Source organism: Aplysia californica, unplaced genomic scaffold (genome assembly GCF_000002075.1).
Source record: "Aplysia californica isolate F4 #8 unplaced genomic scaffold, AplCal3.0 scaffold00332, whole genome shotgun sequence".
Taxonomy (NCBI): domain Eukaryota; kingdom Metazoa; phylum Mollusca; class Gastropoda; order Aplysiida; family Aplysiidae; genus Aplysia; species Aplysia californica.
The window spans coordinates 35,444-53,417 of NW_004797602.1; the positions used below are offsets into that span (position 1 = coordinate 35,444).

Sequence of the window (17,974 nt, forward strand, 5' to 3'; positions counted from 1 at the left end):
TCTCTCTCTCTCTCTCTCTCTCTCTCTCCAGTGTGGAGGAGACACACGCTGGAGTAAACAAATAACTTTACAACGCCATGCCCAAACTGGGTCCACGAAAACCTTTCAGCTTCTCCAGAAGAGAAGAAGTTATTTTTTACTAGATTGTGTATCGGAAACACCTCATTGACACATAATTTTAAAAAATACCACCTTAATAATTCATTGAGATGAGAAAACTGTTCTATGTCGGGTGCAGCACATGTTTCACCATTAGATCTAGACACAAAAGTGATATTTATAGAATGTCCAGACTTTTGAGAGACCCGAAAGACGTACATTGTAAGTTGTAAAACACAATGTACAAAATTACAAGTATTCTCCGTCGTAGATCCCAACAGATTTCTCGATCTTATAAGGCATCTGGCTTTTACAATAAATTGTATACGATTATTTTGATTTATAAACTAACATCTTTAGACTGAGGTTTCTACTTTACCATTTTAATCTGATCATTGACCAAACCAAACCGTGCTGTGAACTGTTGTGAATGCAATACCAACTTGTGTTTCGCATGTGCGTATGTTATGCAGTTGCAAGCTCGTAAATTTTTTTACTAAAACTAAATTAAAATCTCTCTCTCTCTCTCTCTCTCTCTCTCTCTCTCTCTCTCTCTCTCTCTCTCATTTTTCCTCTCTCCTTCATCCCTTCCCTGGTCCACCCCCACTCTCCAAATCCCTAATTTCCCTCTCCCTTGCGCATATTCCCTCTGGCACCATAGCCAAGTCCTATAAGATCTTAATTAAGTTAAGTTACGTTATAAGAAAAGACTGCAGTTCGTGGGGATTTTTACCAAAGTTGTCCATATTGCTAGGGTAGGACCACACTGCAGGTGAGCAAAGCAGGGCGAGTTGAGGTGAAAACAGTGCGCCCCCCCCCCCCCCCCCCCCACAAAAAAATTTAAAAAAATCTATAATTACCTGCACGCACGCACACATGACGACACGACACTACATAGCCTGAAGAAAGCAATTCAAAGCATAAACGGACTCGCAGATACAGACTCATAAGCCTAGTAAATAACTAGAACAAATGCACCACTCGGTGGGGTTTTGTTTTTTGGGTGGGTTTTTTTCGGGGGTTGGGGGATTACATATTACATCTGAGAGACCCGACGCTTCTCCAGAAGTCGAGATTTAGGCCTATACACAATTAGCTGGGCCTCTTTTCGAGGAATGATCGGTGCATGATATTTACATTCTACTGGAATGGAGCAAATCTTAGAGATGCAAAAATTAGAAGGTTCAGATATCTATACTCTCAAAACTGCGCACGGTTAGTGAACGGAAACCTCCTTTTCTAAAATTACAGAGACAGAAGCGTCGGCCAACAAAAGTGATCGGCGAAATAAAGAAATTTAGTTTTTTTTTGCAGCAAAATTGTCTCAAAACGGAAAAAAAAATGAAGGGCGTCATGATCTGGAGATTAGATTCTAGATATATATCTAGATCTATTCTATATCTAGATTCTAGATGTATTGGGATAAAATGGTGAAATTGTGTATAGAAATTCGCATGGTAATTTTACAACCATTTCGTGATTTAAAAAAATAATTATACGCCTTTGTTTTGTCAATTTTACATATTATTATATTACCATATCTCCGCTGTGGATTCGCTATTCCCAAAACTTTTTAAATACCAATGGGTTGCGACTGAACTTCTATTGCCAAAATCTTCGTTTTGTATATATATAGACAGGGGCCAGGGGCAGATCACTCTAGACTCTAGAGGTCGAAAACTGCGGAAAAGCGGCGAAAACAAACGGTAGATGGCAGATGGTAATCTAGATTCTAGATCTAGATTCTAGATCTACTAAAACTTAATTTTATATTAAGTGTCCAAAGTTGAATGAGAGAGGTGGCTGGAGACCATGGAAATTAATGGAAATGAAAGTGAAAGCAATAACCTTTCCACCAGTCAAAATGAGGGTTTATCTTCCAAGATTATTCGTCCTCACCATGTTTTGAGGAACATTTACAGCCCGCAGACTTTATTGGTAAGTTTGTAGGCTACTCTAGAGTCTAGCTAGCTCTAGATTTTTCTAGATCTTGATCTAGATATAGATCTATATCTCTAGATTCTAGATCTAGAATATAGATCTAGATTTTGATATAGATCTAGACCTTCTATCGAGATATGAGCCATTGCCAAAACGTGGGGAAAAACACACACATCTCACATATTAGTGTGCATAAAATGTGATGCATTAGTATTTATTCCTCCAAAACGTATACACACGTCAAATATAGGATGCAGAACCTGCATTAGCAGTTTCAGACCCCATGTCAGCTTTATAATCTTGAGTTTGTAAATTTTGTGCCAAAAATGTTCGTTTTTTAGTGATTCCTGGAGTGTCATTTTGAGCACACCAATGCAAACTTCCAAGAATGTCCAAAATTTAGTATTTTTGGGTGGGTTTTTTTTACGTGTGCTTTGATCCTATGCTATTTGTCATTGAGAAAGGTTAACTTGCTCAAGAAATCGGTTTATTTGTTTGCAAATAGACGAACAATTCCGATTACTTGTGCGGCTGTCGTGTCGTCACGGACTAGGTGTTTCAGAAAACACCATTATTTTTCAGTAGAATCACCGTAGCTGGTTAAATCTTTTTGCCTATCGTCGTTTATTCAATACTTCAAAAGCCACGATGCGCGAAAGGAACATCGGGTTCCTAGATCTACGATTTCGATCGGCTGTTTAACATTCGCCGTTATTGTCGTCAATTTGCGACGTGCCGGAAGTCCGAATTTCGCCCACTTTTGTTTTGAACGGGTCATCAACAGTGCCCGGATATAATTGTGTTCTTGAGTGACTTCCCCTTACCCGCTTCTCCAGAACAACGGAAGCAACGGGGGAAACAGAAAAACGAAAGTAGTCATTGCCTTCAGCGCCCGGTGACGCACAAGTATTTTGTGTTGAATGTGACGTACTGGGCTGTTTTGCGTGTTTTTAGGCTACTCTGTTGAATATTTGAGTGAAATTGCGCTGTTTACACTGGATTCCTGGAACAAGAGGGTGATGTGTGAACAAACTTCGAGAGATGGATCATTTCTGTGGTTATAGATTTAGCTTTTGTGCTCAGTGATGACGTTTGGGGTGTCGTCATGCAGCCGTACAAGACTGACTGACGTACGAGAAATTACATTGTCCTAAGAGCAAACATTTTTAAAGTAATGTGTGCTCTCTTTACTCAAACAAATAAACAAACATGTCCTTGTTTATCTGTCTAACTCAAAAATACACATTTGTTCTTTGTTGGTATGATATACCTTTTTCCAATACATTGTGTCATTGTGTCATCATTGTTATGTACAAGTAATATTTGTCATCATTGCTAATATCAATAAGTTTTCAACATACATTTCATACATGCAAGATTCATTTAGAAGCAAAATACGCCTTTATTGATCTGTGTATCTCTTGGTGCAAATTTGTTCTCTGTAGGCATGATTTTTCCTTTTCCCAGTATGTTTTGTCATCACTGTTATGTACGAGTACTGTTTGTCATAATTAGCAACATAGTGGTGATCGTCCACTGTCTTTGATATGACCTGATATCTGTTTCAAAGCAAAAGAAACCTCTCCTGTTTTTTTTTTAATTCTTAAAGTGCGCTTTTCTCTCTGGAGGCAAGACTTTTGTCTTTTCCTGTACATTGTGTCATCATTGTTATGTACAAGTCATGTTTGTCATCACTGTTATGTACAGGTCAGCTCAATTGATTTTGTGCTTTTGCCTCATATTAGTTTAAAAATTGTTTTACACATGTGTTTTTCTGGTACTGAGGCTTTGATAACTTTATTTGTACAGCCTTTCACTATTGTGATGTGTTGTCAATGATAATGTCCAATGTGTATCCTTTCTTGTACATAACAATGATGACATGTTCTGTGCACTGCGTCATTGTTACAAAGCTTGTCATTCATATTACCATTATGAATGGAGTTCATAGTGTACAAAGTCTTTGTTTAATAAACAAATGGAATTTAAAGTCCATAATTTGCCTTGCTGCTTATCTGTTTTTGTCATCACTGTTACATACAAGAAGTACAGTGGTTGCCAAACCAATAGACCCATATCTCCAAAACCGTACATCACCTTGCTCTGATACTCTAGGATATGAGCACTAAATGTCAATCTGTGACTGACAGAAAAGAGAGTCAAATTGGTAAGAAAATTTTTTTTGCACCACTGAGTCTCAAGAGAGTCTCACGTTTTGGCAATTGCTCATATAGATCTAGATCTAGATGAATGCCCGATTACCGTGTAAACGTAACACGAGACACTCCGTTATCAATCAGGCAGTAAAACTAGATTTCTAGATCTAGATATCTAGATCTAGATTCTAGTCTCAATATCTACGACAGTCTACGTACATGCACTGTAACCGGAATGAAAATAAATCAATAGTTTTTGTCCTGTGCTGCCACTTGATGAAAAAATTTAAGATAGACATACAAAAACGTCTTGTCGGGTTCGCCATCGTGACCGGTCAGTGAACCTGTGCGTTCGCATCACGTAGGCCTAATCATTACCAGTTGGGGTCACCAAAGTTCATTCAAAGTCTGTGTGCTGCGAAGTAGAGTATTACTGTAGAGGGCTCCGGAATGGGGGGATTATTGATTTTTTTTAAAGGTACAGTCGGGGGAGGGGTGGGGTTGAAGGCAACACGGGATGACAAAAACTGAACATGGAGTTCTGAACTGCCCGGTTACCGTGACGTGACACTGAGACTAGGCCTACATACCCGGTTGCTGTTTACGTAGATATTGAGGCTCCATGCCTGGTTACTGTGTACGTGACTCTGAGACTACGTGCCCGGTTACCGTATACGTAGACACTGGGGCTAGGTGTCGGGGAAACCGTATACGTAGACACTCCAGATTGATTTCTATTAAAATAGTTATCAGTTTGGGATTATTTTGCTCCGTGAAACTCCAGTTAGGTTAGTATGACCACTACACAAGGAGCACTTGGTACGCTCAGTAAGTGTAGAGCTGTATCACTGGCTACATGGTCATTGAGAGACATGGGCTCGGGCAGTGATGAAAGTTTTGTCGAAATAGTGACAAATCACCAAATTTGAGGCAATAGAATACTGATTTGCAGTAATCTCACAGTCTTGAAAAAAAAATACTCGCATATCTTGTGTTATAATTTGTGATTGTAGTCTGTTCATGTGTAAATGTTTGGTGCACTTGGTACTGTTTCATCATCTGCCAAGCATGGGGTTGCAGCCAGTTAGCGAATTTCGCAATATATGAGTATACAGTCGAACCTGCTTTAACGGAAACCTGTGTAAAACAGAAACCTGTCTTAACGGAATCTCCCCGCTCCCCCCTTGATATATTCCTCTTTAATTACCTCTTTATAATACGGAAACCTGTCCAAATCGGAAACGGAAAGAAAAATCTGCCGCCCTGATTGTACAGCCAGCCAGTTCCTTGAATCGTTGTTATCATGGAATGACATCAAGAGGCTAGCTCAGGATAGAGAAAGATGGAAGGTGTTTGTCCGTGGCCTATATCCTGGTGCAGGGTGAGAAAGGCAATGATGATGATGATGATGATGAAGGGTGGCATTGGTTGACTGTGCTTATTACAATGATGGGTTGGGCTAAGGATGGAAGCAAAGGAGATGTTCAAACGATTCTGTTTTAATAGGTCAAACAGTGGTCCTATGGAATGCAAACACTGGTGGTATTTGGATAAATAAGACTGACGTATGTCATTATCAGAGAGGATAGCAGCTGAGAGGTGTGAAGTTTTGACCACTTGTGATTGCTTGCCGACCAGACAAGCAGCCGTTGATCCCACCTACTGGGCCTATGAACGCCGCGCCCCCCCCCTCCCCCTTTTGTCTCATCTCCCCACTAAATTCCCCTCTGTGTAAGACGGATAATGTCTAATGCAGAATTTTTTTCTGGCTCCTTTGCGATTCCGTCTTGCGATTTGACTGTTTATAAAGCTGTCATTTTCTTAAAAATTGACAGAAATGTAAAAGAATAGTACCCAAATTCTCAGGAGACACAGGCCTTTCACATGAAACAGATAAATTTTGCATGCACAGCTACATTGAAAAGTTAGTTTCTAGAACATAGTAATGGCTCATTCTTCATTCATTCTTTTATTTTTACTTTTAAGTCTTCTCAGTTTTTCAAGCTGACTTGTTTTGCACATAATTCACAGTGAACACATTAAAAAATATTTATCAAGTGGAGGTTATGTGCATCTGAACACTATTTTGTAAAAATTAATGATACTAAATTTGAAATTTTTGTAGTTTACATACTTACCTTTTTTCAATTGGTACAAAAGTTTTTGCTACTATTACTATTACACACATATTATATTAAATGATGTTGCAATGTTTGTTGTTGAAAAAATTTGGCCACGGTTCTTCCAGTGCAGAAGAAAAGATTTAAATGTTACTGATAAGACTGCTTTTAAATCATCAAAGTATTTCACAAGCAAAACTTGTTGCTGAAATTTAAATGTTGAAGAAAGGAAACAACTATTTAGTTAGCCATGTTTAACGCTCTAAACTCCCCCCCCCCCCCCCCCCCCCCATCTTTTAGTACTTCATAACTTGTGTATTATTCATTTCCTCAGGTTGTAGCGTCAGAAGGCTGTTTAACAGTTCCTGATGATTTGAAGACATTCACAGAAGGGGATAATGGAGTCCTAGTGTAAGTGCGATTGTTTTCTCTATGGACCCTTATTGAAGCCCAAGAGAATCTCCTTCGCTGAGCTCAGGCCAGTCCATAATAATCTCAGTCGTCTCTCGAGACTGGCCATTTTATTCTCAGGATTGTTAATATTAAGCAACTGGCTTCATTTTTGGCTTAGATAATGATGCTTTTCTCCTCTTTGTAATATAGTAATCTATGCCTAAGTTCGTTTAAGATCTCGATGTTTTCAGAAGACACAAAAGTCACCCGTAAGATCTTGCTCTGAAAGACTATATATTCGGCTAAGATTCTGCATTTTAGATAGTAATTTATGGAACAAAGGCCTGGGCAGATGCACCTGATCAACAAAGCAGTCATAATTTACGAACACCCAACATATGGAAACAGTGAACAGAATTTACGGTAAAAAAAAATTTCTTGTATTATATCTAGATTTTTTATTCTTTGTATTTAAAACAAGCCGGACGCTACTTAGGGTTTTTTCTAATTGAAATATGTTGGATTCATTGGCAGTTTCGTGGCCTCTGATCTTCATTGACAGATGATTATGTCCAAAATTTAACAAGCACAGTCCATGTGCAAGAGGTCAGAACATGCATAATTATATTTTATGAGGATTATCTAACTATCAATCTTTTGTCTTGCAGACGTTACACAAAATCCTTACCTCTTGAAAGTGGCAACAAGAGCGCACCTATTGATGCAATTGCTTTGGTTTACAAAGTGTTCAGTGGAGACAGGTACAATATTGAGATTTAAATTTCTGATGTTCGGGACAGAACAGCTTAATTATGAAATGTACATTGTGTATGGAAAGCCAAGTTATTCAGAATGAATAATTAGCGGAAACTGATTGCTATTCTATTTCTGTGTTAACCATCTAATATGTTTTAAAACTTTCTTGATAGTTACATATGCTGTCATAACTATTATTTGGAAATGAAAATAGGTGGTTGGGGGGTTAAAATGGATCTTACTTCTTTTCTATCCTTCTTTTGTTTTTACATTTGTCTGTATCATATTTCTCCGAAATGACCGCTGTTTGTTTAATGTGCTGTTCTGTACTCCGATAGAACAAACAGGATTTGAAATGAAAATAAGATTTTAATTAAGATGTCCCGTCTTCCCTCTCTTCTAAAATGCTGGTTTAAATTGTGCTGCTGTCATCACGATATTCTTTTTATGAAATTACTGCGTTACTGTCAGGGTTGGGTTGATTTAAATCAGTTGATTTTTTTGATTTAAATCAACTTGATTTTTTAAATAAAAATCAGTGATTTAAATCACTTTTTAAAAAATTTATTTTTATTCAGTTTTTACATATTTCAACATTCAGAATTCCCTTCCTTGGTTTCATAAAACAGATATAAGGTTAAGTAGACTAATATAATCATGTTTAAAAGTCTGCTTTCCCATATGTCACTGTAAAATAATACAGTATTCAATTTACTTTTTTTTCCATAATTGAAATCAAAGCTGGGTTGATTTAAATCAGTTGATTTTTTTTATATTTCAATCAACTTGATTTTTAAAATAAAAATCTGTGATTTAAATCACTTTTTAACAAATGTATTCAGTTTTTACATATTTGAACATTCAGAATTCCTTTTCTTGGTTTTATTAAACAGATAAGGTTTAGTAGACTAATATAATATAGCTTAAAAGTCTGCTTTCCCCCCTGTCACTGTAAAATAATACAGTATTCAATTGACTTTTTTAAATAATTGAAATCAGGGTTGGGTTGATTTAAATCAGGTCAATTTAAATCAGTTGATTAAAAAAATTTTTAAATCAACTTGCTTTTAAAAATAAAACTCAGTGATTTAAATCACTTTTTAAAAAATGTATTCTGTTTTTACATCTTTAAATATTCAGAATTCCTTTCCTTGGTTTTATAAAACAGTATATATAAGGTTTATTAGACTAATAAAATCATGCTTAAAAGTCTGCTTTCACCCCTGTCACTCTAAAATAATACAGCATTCAATTTACTTTTTTTTCATTATTGAAATTAACATTTTCTTTTTCTTTTTAGACAAACACAAGCGCGTGCACACACTCACACACACTGTAATAAAATGCAAGTTTATCTATGCATAATTACCCCCCCCCCCCTCCTTTTAGACTGACATTTTCTTCATTTTTTGTCTGTAGCCATAATTCACTGATATATATATATATATATATATATATATGTATATATATATATATATATATATATATATATATATATATATATATATATATATATATATATATATATATATATATATATATATAATAGCATATTAAGGCTTTCTTTTGCGGTTGCTTAAATTAATCATTAGTTAAAATAAAGACAATGCATTTTGCACTAAAAGAACATACTTTTAGCAACCAAAAATCCCAAACTGTGTCGACATTTTTTTAAAAATTAAAAAAAAAAAAAAAATCTGATTTAAATTAAAAAAATCATGATTTAAATAAATAAAATCGATTTTTTTTATTTTTATGAAAAAAAAAAAAATCACCAACCCTGGTTACTGTGATTACAGATATAATACTTACAGGTGATTAGATGGTTCCACTCGTAGGTCCTTCTTTCTTTCCCCTCTGATTTTTGTCTCTCTGTCTTGCATTTTCCCTGCACTTGCTGACTTATTGTGTAATCTAGCTTTTTCATTTTCAAACTGAAGCTAGGACTAGGAACCACAAAACAGTACAGGCTTTTGTTAACTTTGTGTGCCCTTACGCTTGATATCATTTTAGAGATATGTGAATTGATAGGTTTGTGGTTGGTTTTTTTTTTTTCTTCCAGTATTCTGTTTTGTTTTACATAAATATGATAGATTTGGTGGGTGCTCTGATGTCGCTTGCCCCCTCTTTCCTATCTAACATCTATCGTCCTTATCTCTCCTCCTTTTCTGTGCATGTTACTCTCTTGTAACACATCTTTTCTTTGGCACTTATATGACCTTACTGTGTTGCAAGTGCTGTAAAACTCTTACAAAAACTGAAATACCTCAATTTTATATTTTTCAGTTTGAAGACAATCAAAGATAGTCTTCCTTTCATAGATGTCAGGTATTTTCTGGGAAAGTGCTTCATACTGGTTGTTTCAGGTGAGGGTGATGTTATGTCAGAAGTTAACGTTTTTTTAAAAACCAGACCTCCTTAAAAGAGACAGTGACATCGAAATTCATAGTTGTTATTTTTTAAAAATTATCGTTTTGTGCAATTAAATGACTTAGGTAAGTATATGAAGATGGCAGGAGAAAAGAATGCCAGACTCATGTTTTAAAAATCATGTTGATGTTTTTAACCCCTTTGGGATTTCATGACGATGCATTTAAATATTACATAACATTTTAAAGGTGGGTGGTTGGCGGGTGCACTGGTGTGGTTTACTTCTTTTTTCCTATCAAACATCTATCGTCCGTATCTCCCCTTCTTCTTTTTTATGTTTGTTACTCTCTTGTAACACCTTTAATCTTCTGGCACTCATATGACCTTATGCAGTTGCGAGCGCCGTAAAACCTCAACTAAAACTAAAACAACATTTTAAAGGGAGAAAAGCTGAACAAAAAAAAGTTGAGAAAATTGTATATCCTTCTTTGAACACATTTTTCTTTGCATGTCCAGCGATATAGGGTTGGTGTTATAATTAAGCACAATTTATTTTCATAAGTTCAAGGGAAATTCTCAACAGTCAAATAGGAATAATGTGTTGACCACAATTTATTTTAAGTTCAAAGGATAATTCATATCATTTGAACAGGAATAGAAGTGTTTGTTTAATCTTTAAAGATTATATAATGCGCACATACTTATATAATATTATATACACACTAAGTACATTAGAAAATGTTTTTACAGGTGAAGACTTCTGCCCAAAGGACACCTATGAGATTGAACAGTTTGCAAGCCAGTATCATCTTCCCATCCACTTTGCTTCTTTAATTAAGGTATTTATGTATAAGTCAAGTGAGTGTGTATATTGCATGTGTATGTGTGTGTGAAAATTAGTGAGTACATATATTTGAGTGTGTACTCAGACTTGTGCGTATGTGTTTCTGTGTGAGAGAATAAGTGAGTGTAATATATGTTGTGTGTGTGCTCAGACATTTTCCGCCATTGGTCGATAAAGGAAGCTTATGTTGTCTGGAGTACTTTTCTTAGCAAATATGTTTACCCTATTTTTACTAGATAATGATATTGTTTTAAGTTTTAAGTGCTAAAATAGCTACAGAAATAAGACTCCATACAACTTTGTTCTATATCTTATGTTTCCTCGTATCCAGGGATTAGAACAGTGTAGGCCGATGCCGCGGGTCCCACCTCACCTTTTGTCTGTGTGTACTGTCCATCTGAGAGACAGGGCCAAAGCAGCCTGTCTCCTAAATCATATTAACTCTTAGTAGTATACAGCTCACCGGCAGTCAGTACGCTTTGTCTGGTGTGCCAGCTGAACCAGCAAATGGCATGGTTGGTTGTTTACAGTCATTACAAAAATCTAAGAAGTCTATTCCAATCCATTTTATCTATAATTAAGCTATGTTTATTGCATGAGGAGATACAATTTCCTGCAGACTGACAGAGTTGTTTGATCGAAAACTCCTCTCAAAGCGGGAATTGAACTTTAACCTTCTGCATGTTGCTTGGTTTGGTGGGGTTTTTTTTTTAAGGGGTCTAGCTACCAAGAAAAGCTATCTTTGTTATTTATGCATCTTTTGAAACCAAACTTTCCCAAAATGTGTGGTACCCTCCTAGAAATAAATCAAAATGTTTAAAAACAATTTGACCCAAAGTGTTATGTAACACTGGCGGCCATATTGAACTTATGCAATACTTGGGAAAATCTTAAAGTTTTGAAAACCAAAAGACATAATTATAATTTTATAATAAATATCAAGTTAATAATTATAGTTATAGGTGCCTGGCTGGGTTATTTAGGTATGCTTCCATTATTCTGGAATTTCTGGGGGATTTCAAAGTAATGTCCCTTTTTTTGTACCAATTTTAAACGCAAAATCAATTTCAAATGCAGATTTCTCAAATAAAGTAAATTTTCTCAAATATAACTAGCTAGGCACCTGTAACTACCAAATCTGCACATACTTGGAAAGTTTCAGTACATTATCTTGATTAGTAGCTCAGATTTTAAGATTTTAGTGATGAAGAGTCTTTCAAAAATAAAAGTTTTTTAGAAAAAGGCGTAATTTAAAAATGCCACTGTGTAATTTGAGGGTTTGTTCCTTCTAGAGGTTCCAGTTCCATATGCACTGTTATTTCTAATCACATATGAAATCTCATTTCTGTACAGTTACAAATAGCCTCATTTATACAAGTTAAGTGAACTAAGTAGACACAAAATGTAACAAAAAAAGAGAGCAAAAGTGACCAAGCAGTAGTTTTTTGCAAGAGGGGGGTGAGGTCGCTTGAGACATATTTTCACCTGTTTTATCAAATTTTTAAAATCAAATGGACCAGAAAATCTAATTCAGCAATGATCAAAGATGTTAAAAAGCTGCTTTCCAGAAAATCAATAATTTCATAAAAAATTGACCAAAAACATTACCCGCTAGACCCCTTAATGTAGTTGGATGAAATAAGGGAAAAGTTATTTGGAAATTACAGATGGATGAAAATTGGATATGACAAAAATTGGCTGTATAGTAAACATGGATTAACCTTCAATATACTAAGAATTAATTTTGTTGACAGATATAAAACATAACAATTTCAATTGCTTTATAAATTATTCTTCCTGTTGGCCAGGGATCAGGACAGTCCAGGCCGGTGCTGCAGGTCCCGTCTCACCTGTTGTCAGTGTACTGCCCACCTGTAGGCTGTGATGTTAGCCGCCTGATCATTGATGCCACCATTGTCAAGACAACTGCCGACCTGTGACCAGACAGTTGTAACGGGTGAAACAGAAAGTGTAATTATTGTAAATGTGTGGATGCCGTTGTTTAGAGGATGCCACTGGAAGGTCGTACTTCTTTTCTTTCCCCCATATTAAATCACTCCCTGCCAGGGCCTTAGTTCAGACCAAGCTGCTGTCTTCAAGCTTTTTTTTTACCTTTTTCAAAATTGAACTACTCTGTATTTATGTTAGAGTTATGAAAATTGGTCAGTTTCAGTAGGAGATGTTTGGCTTTACAAAACAGAATTTTGGTTATTTTGTTTATGTTTTACAGATTCTCAAAATACAATAAATGTTAGTGACAAAAACTTTTTCTTTTTGGCCGAACTATCCTGTACAAGATTTTTGCTGCTTTTGTGAGAGTGTTGTTATTTCTGTTAAAAAATATATAAAATACTATACATATGCTCAAAAATATATAACGAAACAAAGAAAACTGAATTGATAAGTTTATGATGACTTACACACAGAATTAGTCTAGGTAGTTCAATATTGTGCACGAGTCCTCGAAGCACTGCTGCTCTGTGTCTTGTGGTGTCTGGCACTTAGTACACCACCATCTCGTCTCTGTTCTTTTCCTGCTTTTTTTTGGTCTCTCTTGGGATCAGCTTTCGCTTTCTCCACGCTCACTTTGCACCTTCTTCGGGGTTTATCTTTTGCAGTTCGAGACGAAAGACTCAGAAAATGTTTCCAATTCAGTCACCTCTGTAAAGGGTGGCTTTAAGTGGTGTGTCTTCTAGTGTTTCAGTGGAAGATTTCTGCTTTATGTAGTCGTCGAAAAGTTCTTCTCCTACAGTTGTGAGAAACTCGTGTAGCCCCATCTTTTCTTCCCTTTGAGAGTAAAACTTTGTTGTGCAAAATACAGTGAAACACTGAATATAAAGAACAAGTCCGGGCAGTAAAAATAGCTCTTTATATCAGTAGTTTTTTAATTCAGTCAATGCACCCCCACGAACATACTTTTTCTCACGTAGTCCTTTTTGGTCATAGTAATAGGAATAGTATACACAGTACATGTGCAGTAACTTATTTCTTCCCAAGAGAAGGAAAAAAGGAAGCTTATGGATGTTTGCTGCTTCTCCTTTTCTCCTACGCCCATAACATACTTTTGCATGTCCCCAAGAACATTAAAAAATTGATCCCCCGCCACCACCCCCAATTGACTACGAATTAGTTTCTCAATTTCTCCACTCTTTATTTTGCCTCCGCGAAGCTCACTGTCACATGTATCTGCTCATGGTCTTCACTGTTTATTTGAGAAGTAGAAGCTTCCTTCACTTGCTCCACAATTTCAGCTTCGGAAGGCACTGCTGATGTTTGCACACTAGTGTCAATGTAAATAAATTGAATGGTTGTGCTCAACTGTGTTGGTAACAGTGATGCAAGGCATTCAAACAGGTTGACGAACTCCACTGTTTCCTGCTCGACCTCTGGTTTATGTTCATCAGAGTCTTCAGAAGACAAGGGTGCTAAAGAGAAGCCAGCAAGTCACCAGCAGTTGCTTATGGTGGACCATGCAACGTCCCTAGATGCTGATTGCATCGTGAACATAGCATCAAGGACTGTGATGCGCATGCTGTCAGCACTTCCACCAGAATCCAGATTTGACAGCTACTGGTGCAAAATACTCTTGAGATAAAGCCGCTTGAACGCTTGAAAAATCCACTGATCACACGCTGCAATACGCTGGTTGTGTTAGGGGGGGTGGAAACACTAGTTTTTTCTCGAGCAGCCTTGCGACTTCAGGGTGGACAGGGCAGTTATCCCCTAGAAGCACAATCTTTCTGCCCCTAACCCCATTTTTCTGTCCTGCTTCCGAACCCGCTCCTTGAATGTGCCAATTAGTCTTGTTGACGTAATAGTCACAAGGAAGTTGTACAACTCCTCTGAAGCAGTGGGTTTTTTTGGCCTTTCCGATTACCAAAAGTAGAAGTTTGTCTCTGCCATCCATATTGGCAGCCAGAAGAACGGTCAGTTGGTCCCTGGGCTGCATGTGTCCATGCACATTGTCCAACTTGTAGGCCAGTGTTTTGTCTGGAAGACAGCGATAAAACAACCCAGTTTCATCAGCATTGTAGATATCTCTTGGCTGATAATCTTGAGGAGCTCTTGTAAGACAGTTGATTTCTAGTCAGAACCAATGTCTTCTTGAACCGCTGCCACTTCAACAGAAACCACCTTCTGGGAAATGCCATTACAGTGTTTAAATCGCTGAAGCCATCCTGAAAAGTGATTGATGCAAAGTCGTCTCTGTAGCTGGACCTGCCAGTAAAACTGTCTTTACCTTGGCTGAACCTAATCTTGGCATCACACACTGGTCAAATTAGTTGGCTTTGCAGGCTTGTATTGTTTGAAGGAAAGTCTTCCTTTGAAACCCACTATACACGCGTCAACACTCAGCTCACGGCCAGCCTCAAAATGCGTTTTGAAGTTCTCCATCGTTATATTTGATTACGTTCCTGACTTTGTACAGAGCATGAAATCCCTCCTCACCACGTTGTGGCTGGCTGTGATTGTCCCAGCAGTGAAAGTTTGTGCTGAGCTCTTTGAAATGTTTGATCGGCATGATTGATGAAATCCACGGGTTGTCGAAGCAACGGTTAGACACTTCGCTGCTGCACGCAGGAGACCTGAGTTTGATTCCCAAGTGGGAAAAATTTTTGATTACTTTTCAGAACTTTTAAATAATTATCTGAATCAGCAAGCTGCTTGCTTTGGTCTTTCACTTGTCATTTCATAACATCACACTTTTCACTGACAACAAAGGATTCATTATGCAGTCTTTTGATCTGTGCTTACAGGGAAGCATTTTCTTTCTTTAACTCTTCAATTGAGGCAATGTAATTAATGAGCTTTCACTTTAATTTAGACGACTTATTTGATTTTCATATTCTTTACTTTGTCTTACCCACTCTGCCTCTTCATCTTTTGTTTGTTTTCTTTCACTTTGTAAGCTTTCTTCACTGCTGCGGCAGAAAGTCTCAAAGCATACACTTTCCTTCTCTGTCTCTGTAGATTTTGTCTAAGAAATTAGTTTGCCTTCTTCAAAGAAGGGCAAGTGACACAATCTCTAGGTGTCTTCACTGGGGTGCCCACTGGGATTTGTACATTCACACGGGCTGGTGATGACCTACATTCTCGACTTCTAAACTCTGTCAATTCACACACACACAGTTATGATGAAGTATTTCCACTCTTTGCATTGGTAAGTTGAAGTTTGATCTAAAGAAATGAAGGGATTTTTTTCCCTGTTTTTGTTGACATGAAATGGAAATAATAAATGCGCATACGTTTCCTGCACAACCCGAAGATTTGAAACTGCATGTGGTATACAAATGTCACTTATAAATTATAAAGCAAAAGAATGTCATAACTGCTCCACAATTTGAGTATAAGAAATTAATTTCTTCCTGTTTCTGACTGCGGTTTTGTCTGATATGAGTTTGATAACCTATGCGTTTGTGATTTCTTGGCCACAAGATATTAAAGAAACTACTTCGTGAGCATATTTTGTAGTATTCTTCATAACTCATTAATCTGTGGAAAAAATAGAAAATAGGAGTTAACTCTTTCCAGACGTAGTTTTTTTGGGGGGTCTAGACAAAATTAACTTGCGGCTCGATATGGCTACGCAGATGGTGTACAAAATAACTTCATAGAAGCATTGCCCTCTCTCAAAACGTAACATATGATATACCAAATTGAAGGAAATTGAGTGAGAAATACATTTCAATATGAAACAAGGATTAATTTTGAACATAAGTATGCATTAGAATAGTGATGAGAAAAATAAATTTTTACGGAAAAAATTAATTCGCCAATCATGTCAAAGCAAATCAGCATAGCTATGTTATCATACACAGGCCAAGAGCATAATCCATAAATTTCTGAATGCGCAACTTTTTATTTGAAAGCAATATTCCAATTTTTGTTTGAGTTATGATATTTATACTGAGTCCGGTTACATTATTTTGTTGGTGCAAGACCGCAAAAACTAGTTCACACGTTTTGACAAAGTGAAACGAGATATTTTCGTTTCCTAAATCCTTTACGAGTTTTTCAATAGCAATAAAAAGTAATTATAAATGACGGATCGTGTTAAAACGAAACAAATTTGAGGTACTCTATCACAGCCGATGTATCGGTGATATGTCCGCTAGGGTTATGGACTCCTGCCGATATACCGGCCATACATCCGGAAAGAGTTAAGAAAGGGAAAAGAAATAAGGGTCAGGAGTAAGAAAGGGAGGGGGGGGAGGGGAAGAAAAATAGGCGTGTGTATTGTAATGTAGGTAGGCCTTGAATTCTGCTAGATCTGTAGTGAAGAGGCAGAGGGCAGGGAGTTGCACTGCTGAAATAATAAATAGTAGATCCAATTTTCCTAAATGTTTCACTCTCCTGTCATGGAGGGTTGAGGAAAAGGGTATCTAGATGTTGTATAAATTTTAGCTCTGGATCTAACAAATTATTTAGTTTGTTGAGTGGCCTGAATCTTTGTCTCTCTTTCCTTTGTTTATCTCTCCATTAGTGACACCAGCATCATCATCATCAGCTTTAGGCTGTGGAAAAATAAAAGAAAAAAATTATGTTTTAACCAGCGTCTGTAGTGAAGGCTAGTGGTTGGACACTTCGCCATCGCATCATACACAGAAGACCAGAGTACGATTCCCAAGGGGGAATATTTTTATTGAGTATCTTCCCTCTTTCAGATGGGACGTTATATTCCTCTCAGCTCTTGTTGGCCTTGACTTTGACAGGCAGAGCTGAAACTCTCGTCTTAATTTGTCAAAATTGTGTCGATGAGGGTGTAAAACACTTCTGCATTAAAAAAATATTTATAAAATAACATAACTCATTTACAACAGGTATTGTAATTTTCGGACTGAAAATAGAACCTTTGGGTGACATTGACGGCCTAGTGGTTACGCTATCGGACTTGTAATCATGAGACCGCAGGTTTGGGGGTTTGAGCCTCAGCTCGGTCCAACGTTGTGTCCTTGGGGAAGAATTTTCCATTTGGCTCGGTCCTTTCGGAAATGAACGTTAAGCTCGGAGGTCCCGACTCTTAAATAACCTAATAGTGTTGATAGGGGCGTTAACCCTGTACCATTTTTCAGTCCCATTGGCATATATGCATTGAGTTGACAGTGCCAGTTAATCCTTGAATTATTGAAGTTTCCAACTCTTGTAACCTCCCAGCTCCTGTTTCCTGGCTTCTTGTTGGTACTCCATGTATGGATTGTATAGAATAAAGCATTCAGGATAACACAGGGGGGGGGGCGTTGCAGTCCTGACACCAGTGGCTTGTTTGCCTGCTGTTTGAACCAATCCCGCACTGC

General features: G+C 37.1%; 1 protein-coding gene across 1 annotated transcript; it reads left to right on the plus strand.

Moving 5' to 3' along the window:
- Nucleotides 1–1,762: 1,762 nt before the first annotated feature.
- On the plus strand, nucleotides 1,763–16,184 carry LOC101852337. The gene is made up of 6 exons (XM_005102597.3): nucleotides 1,763–2,037; nucleotides 6,651–6,727; nucleotides 7,378–7,470; nucleotides 9,752–9,831; nucleotides 10,586–10,674; nucleotides 12,488–16,184. The coding sequence occupies exons 1-6, from the start codon at nucleotides 1,912–1,914 to the stop codon at nucleotides 12,617–12,619; spliced, it is 597 nt and encodes a 198-aa protein (XP_005102654.1). The 5' UTR covers nucleotides 1,763–1,911; the 3' UTR covers nucleotides 12,620–16,184.
- Nucleotides 16,185–17,974: the final 1,790 nt, after the last annotated feature.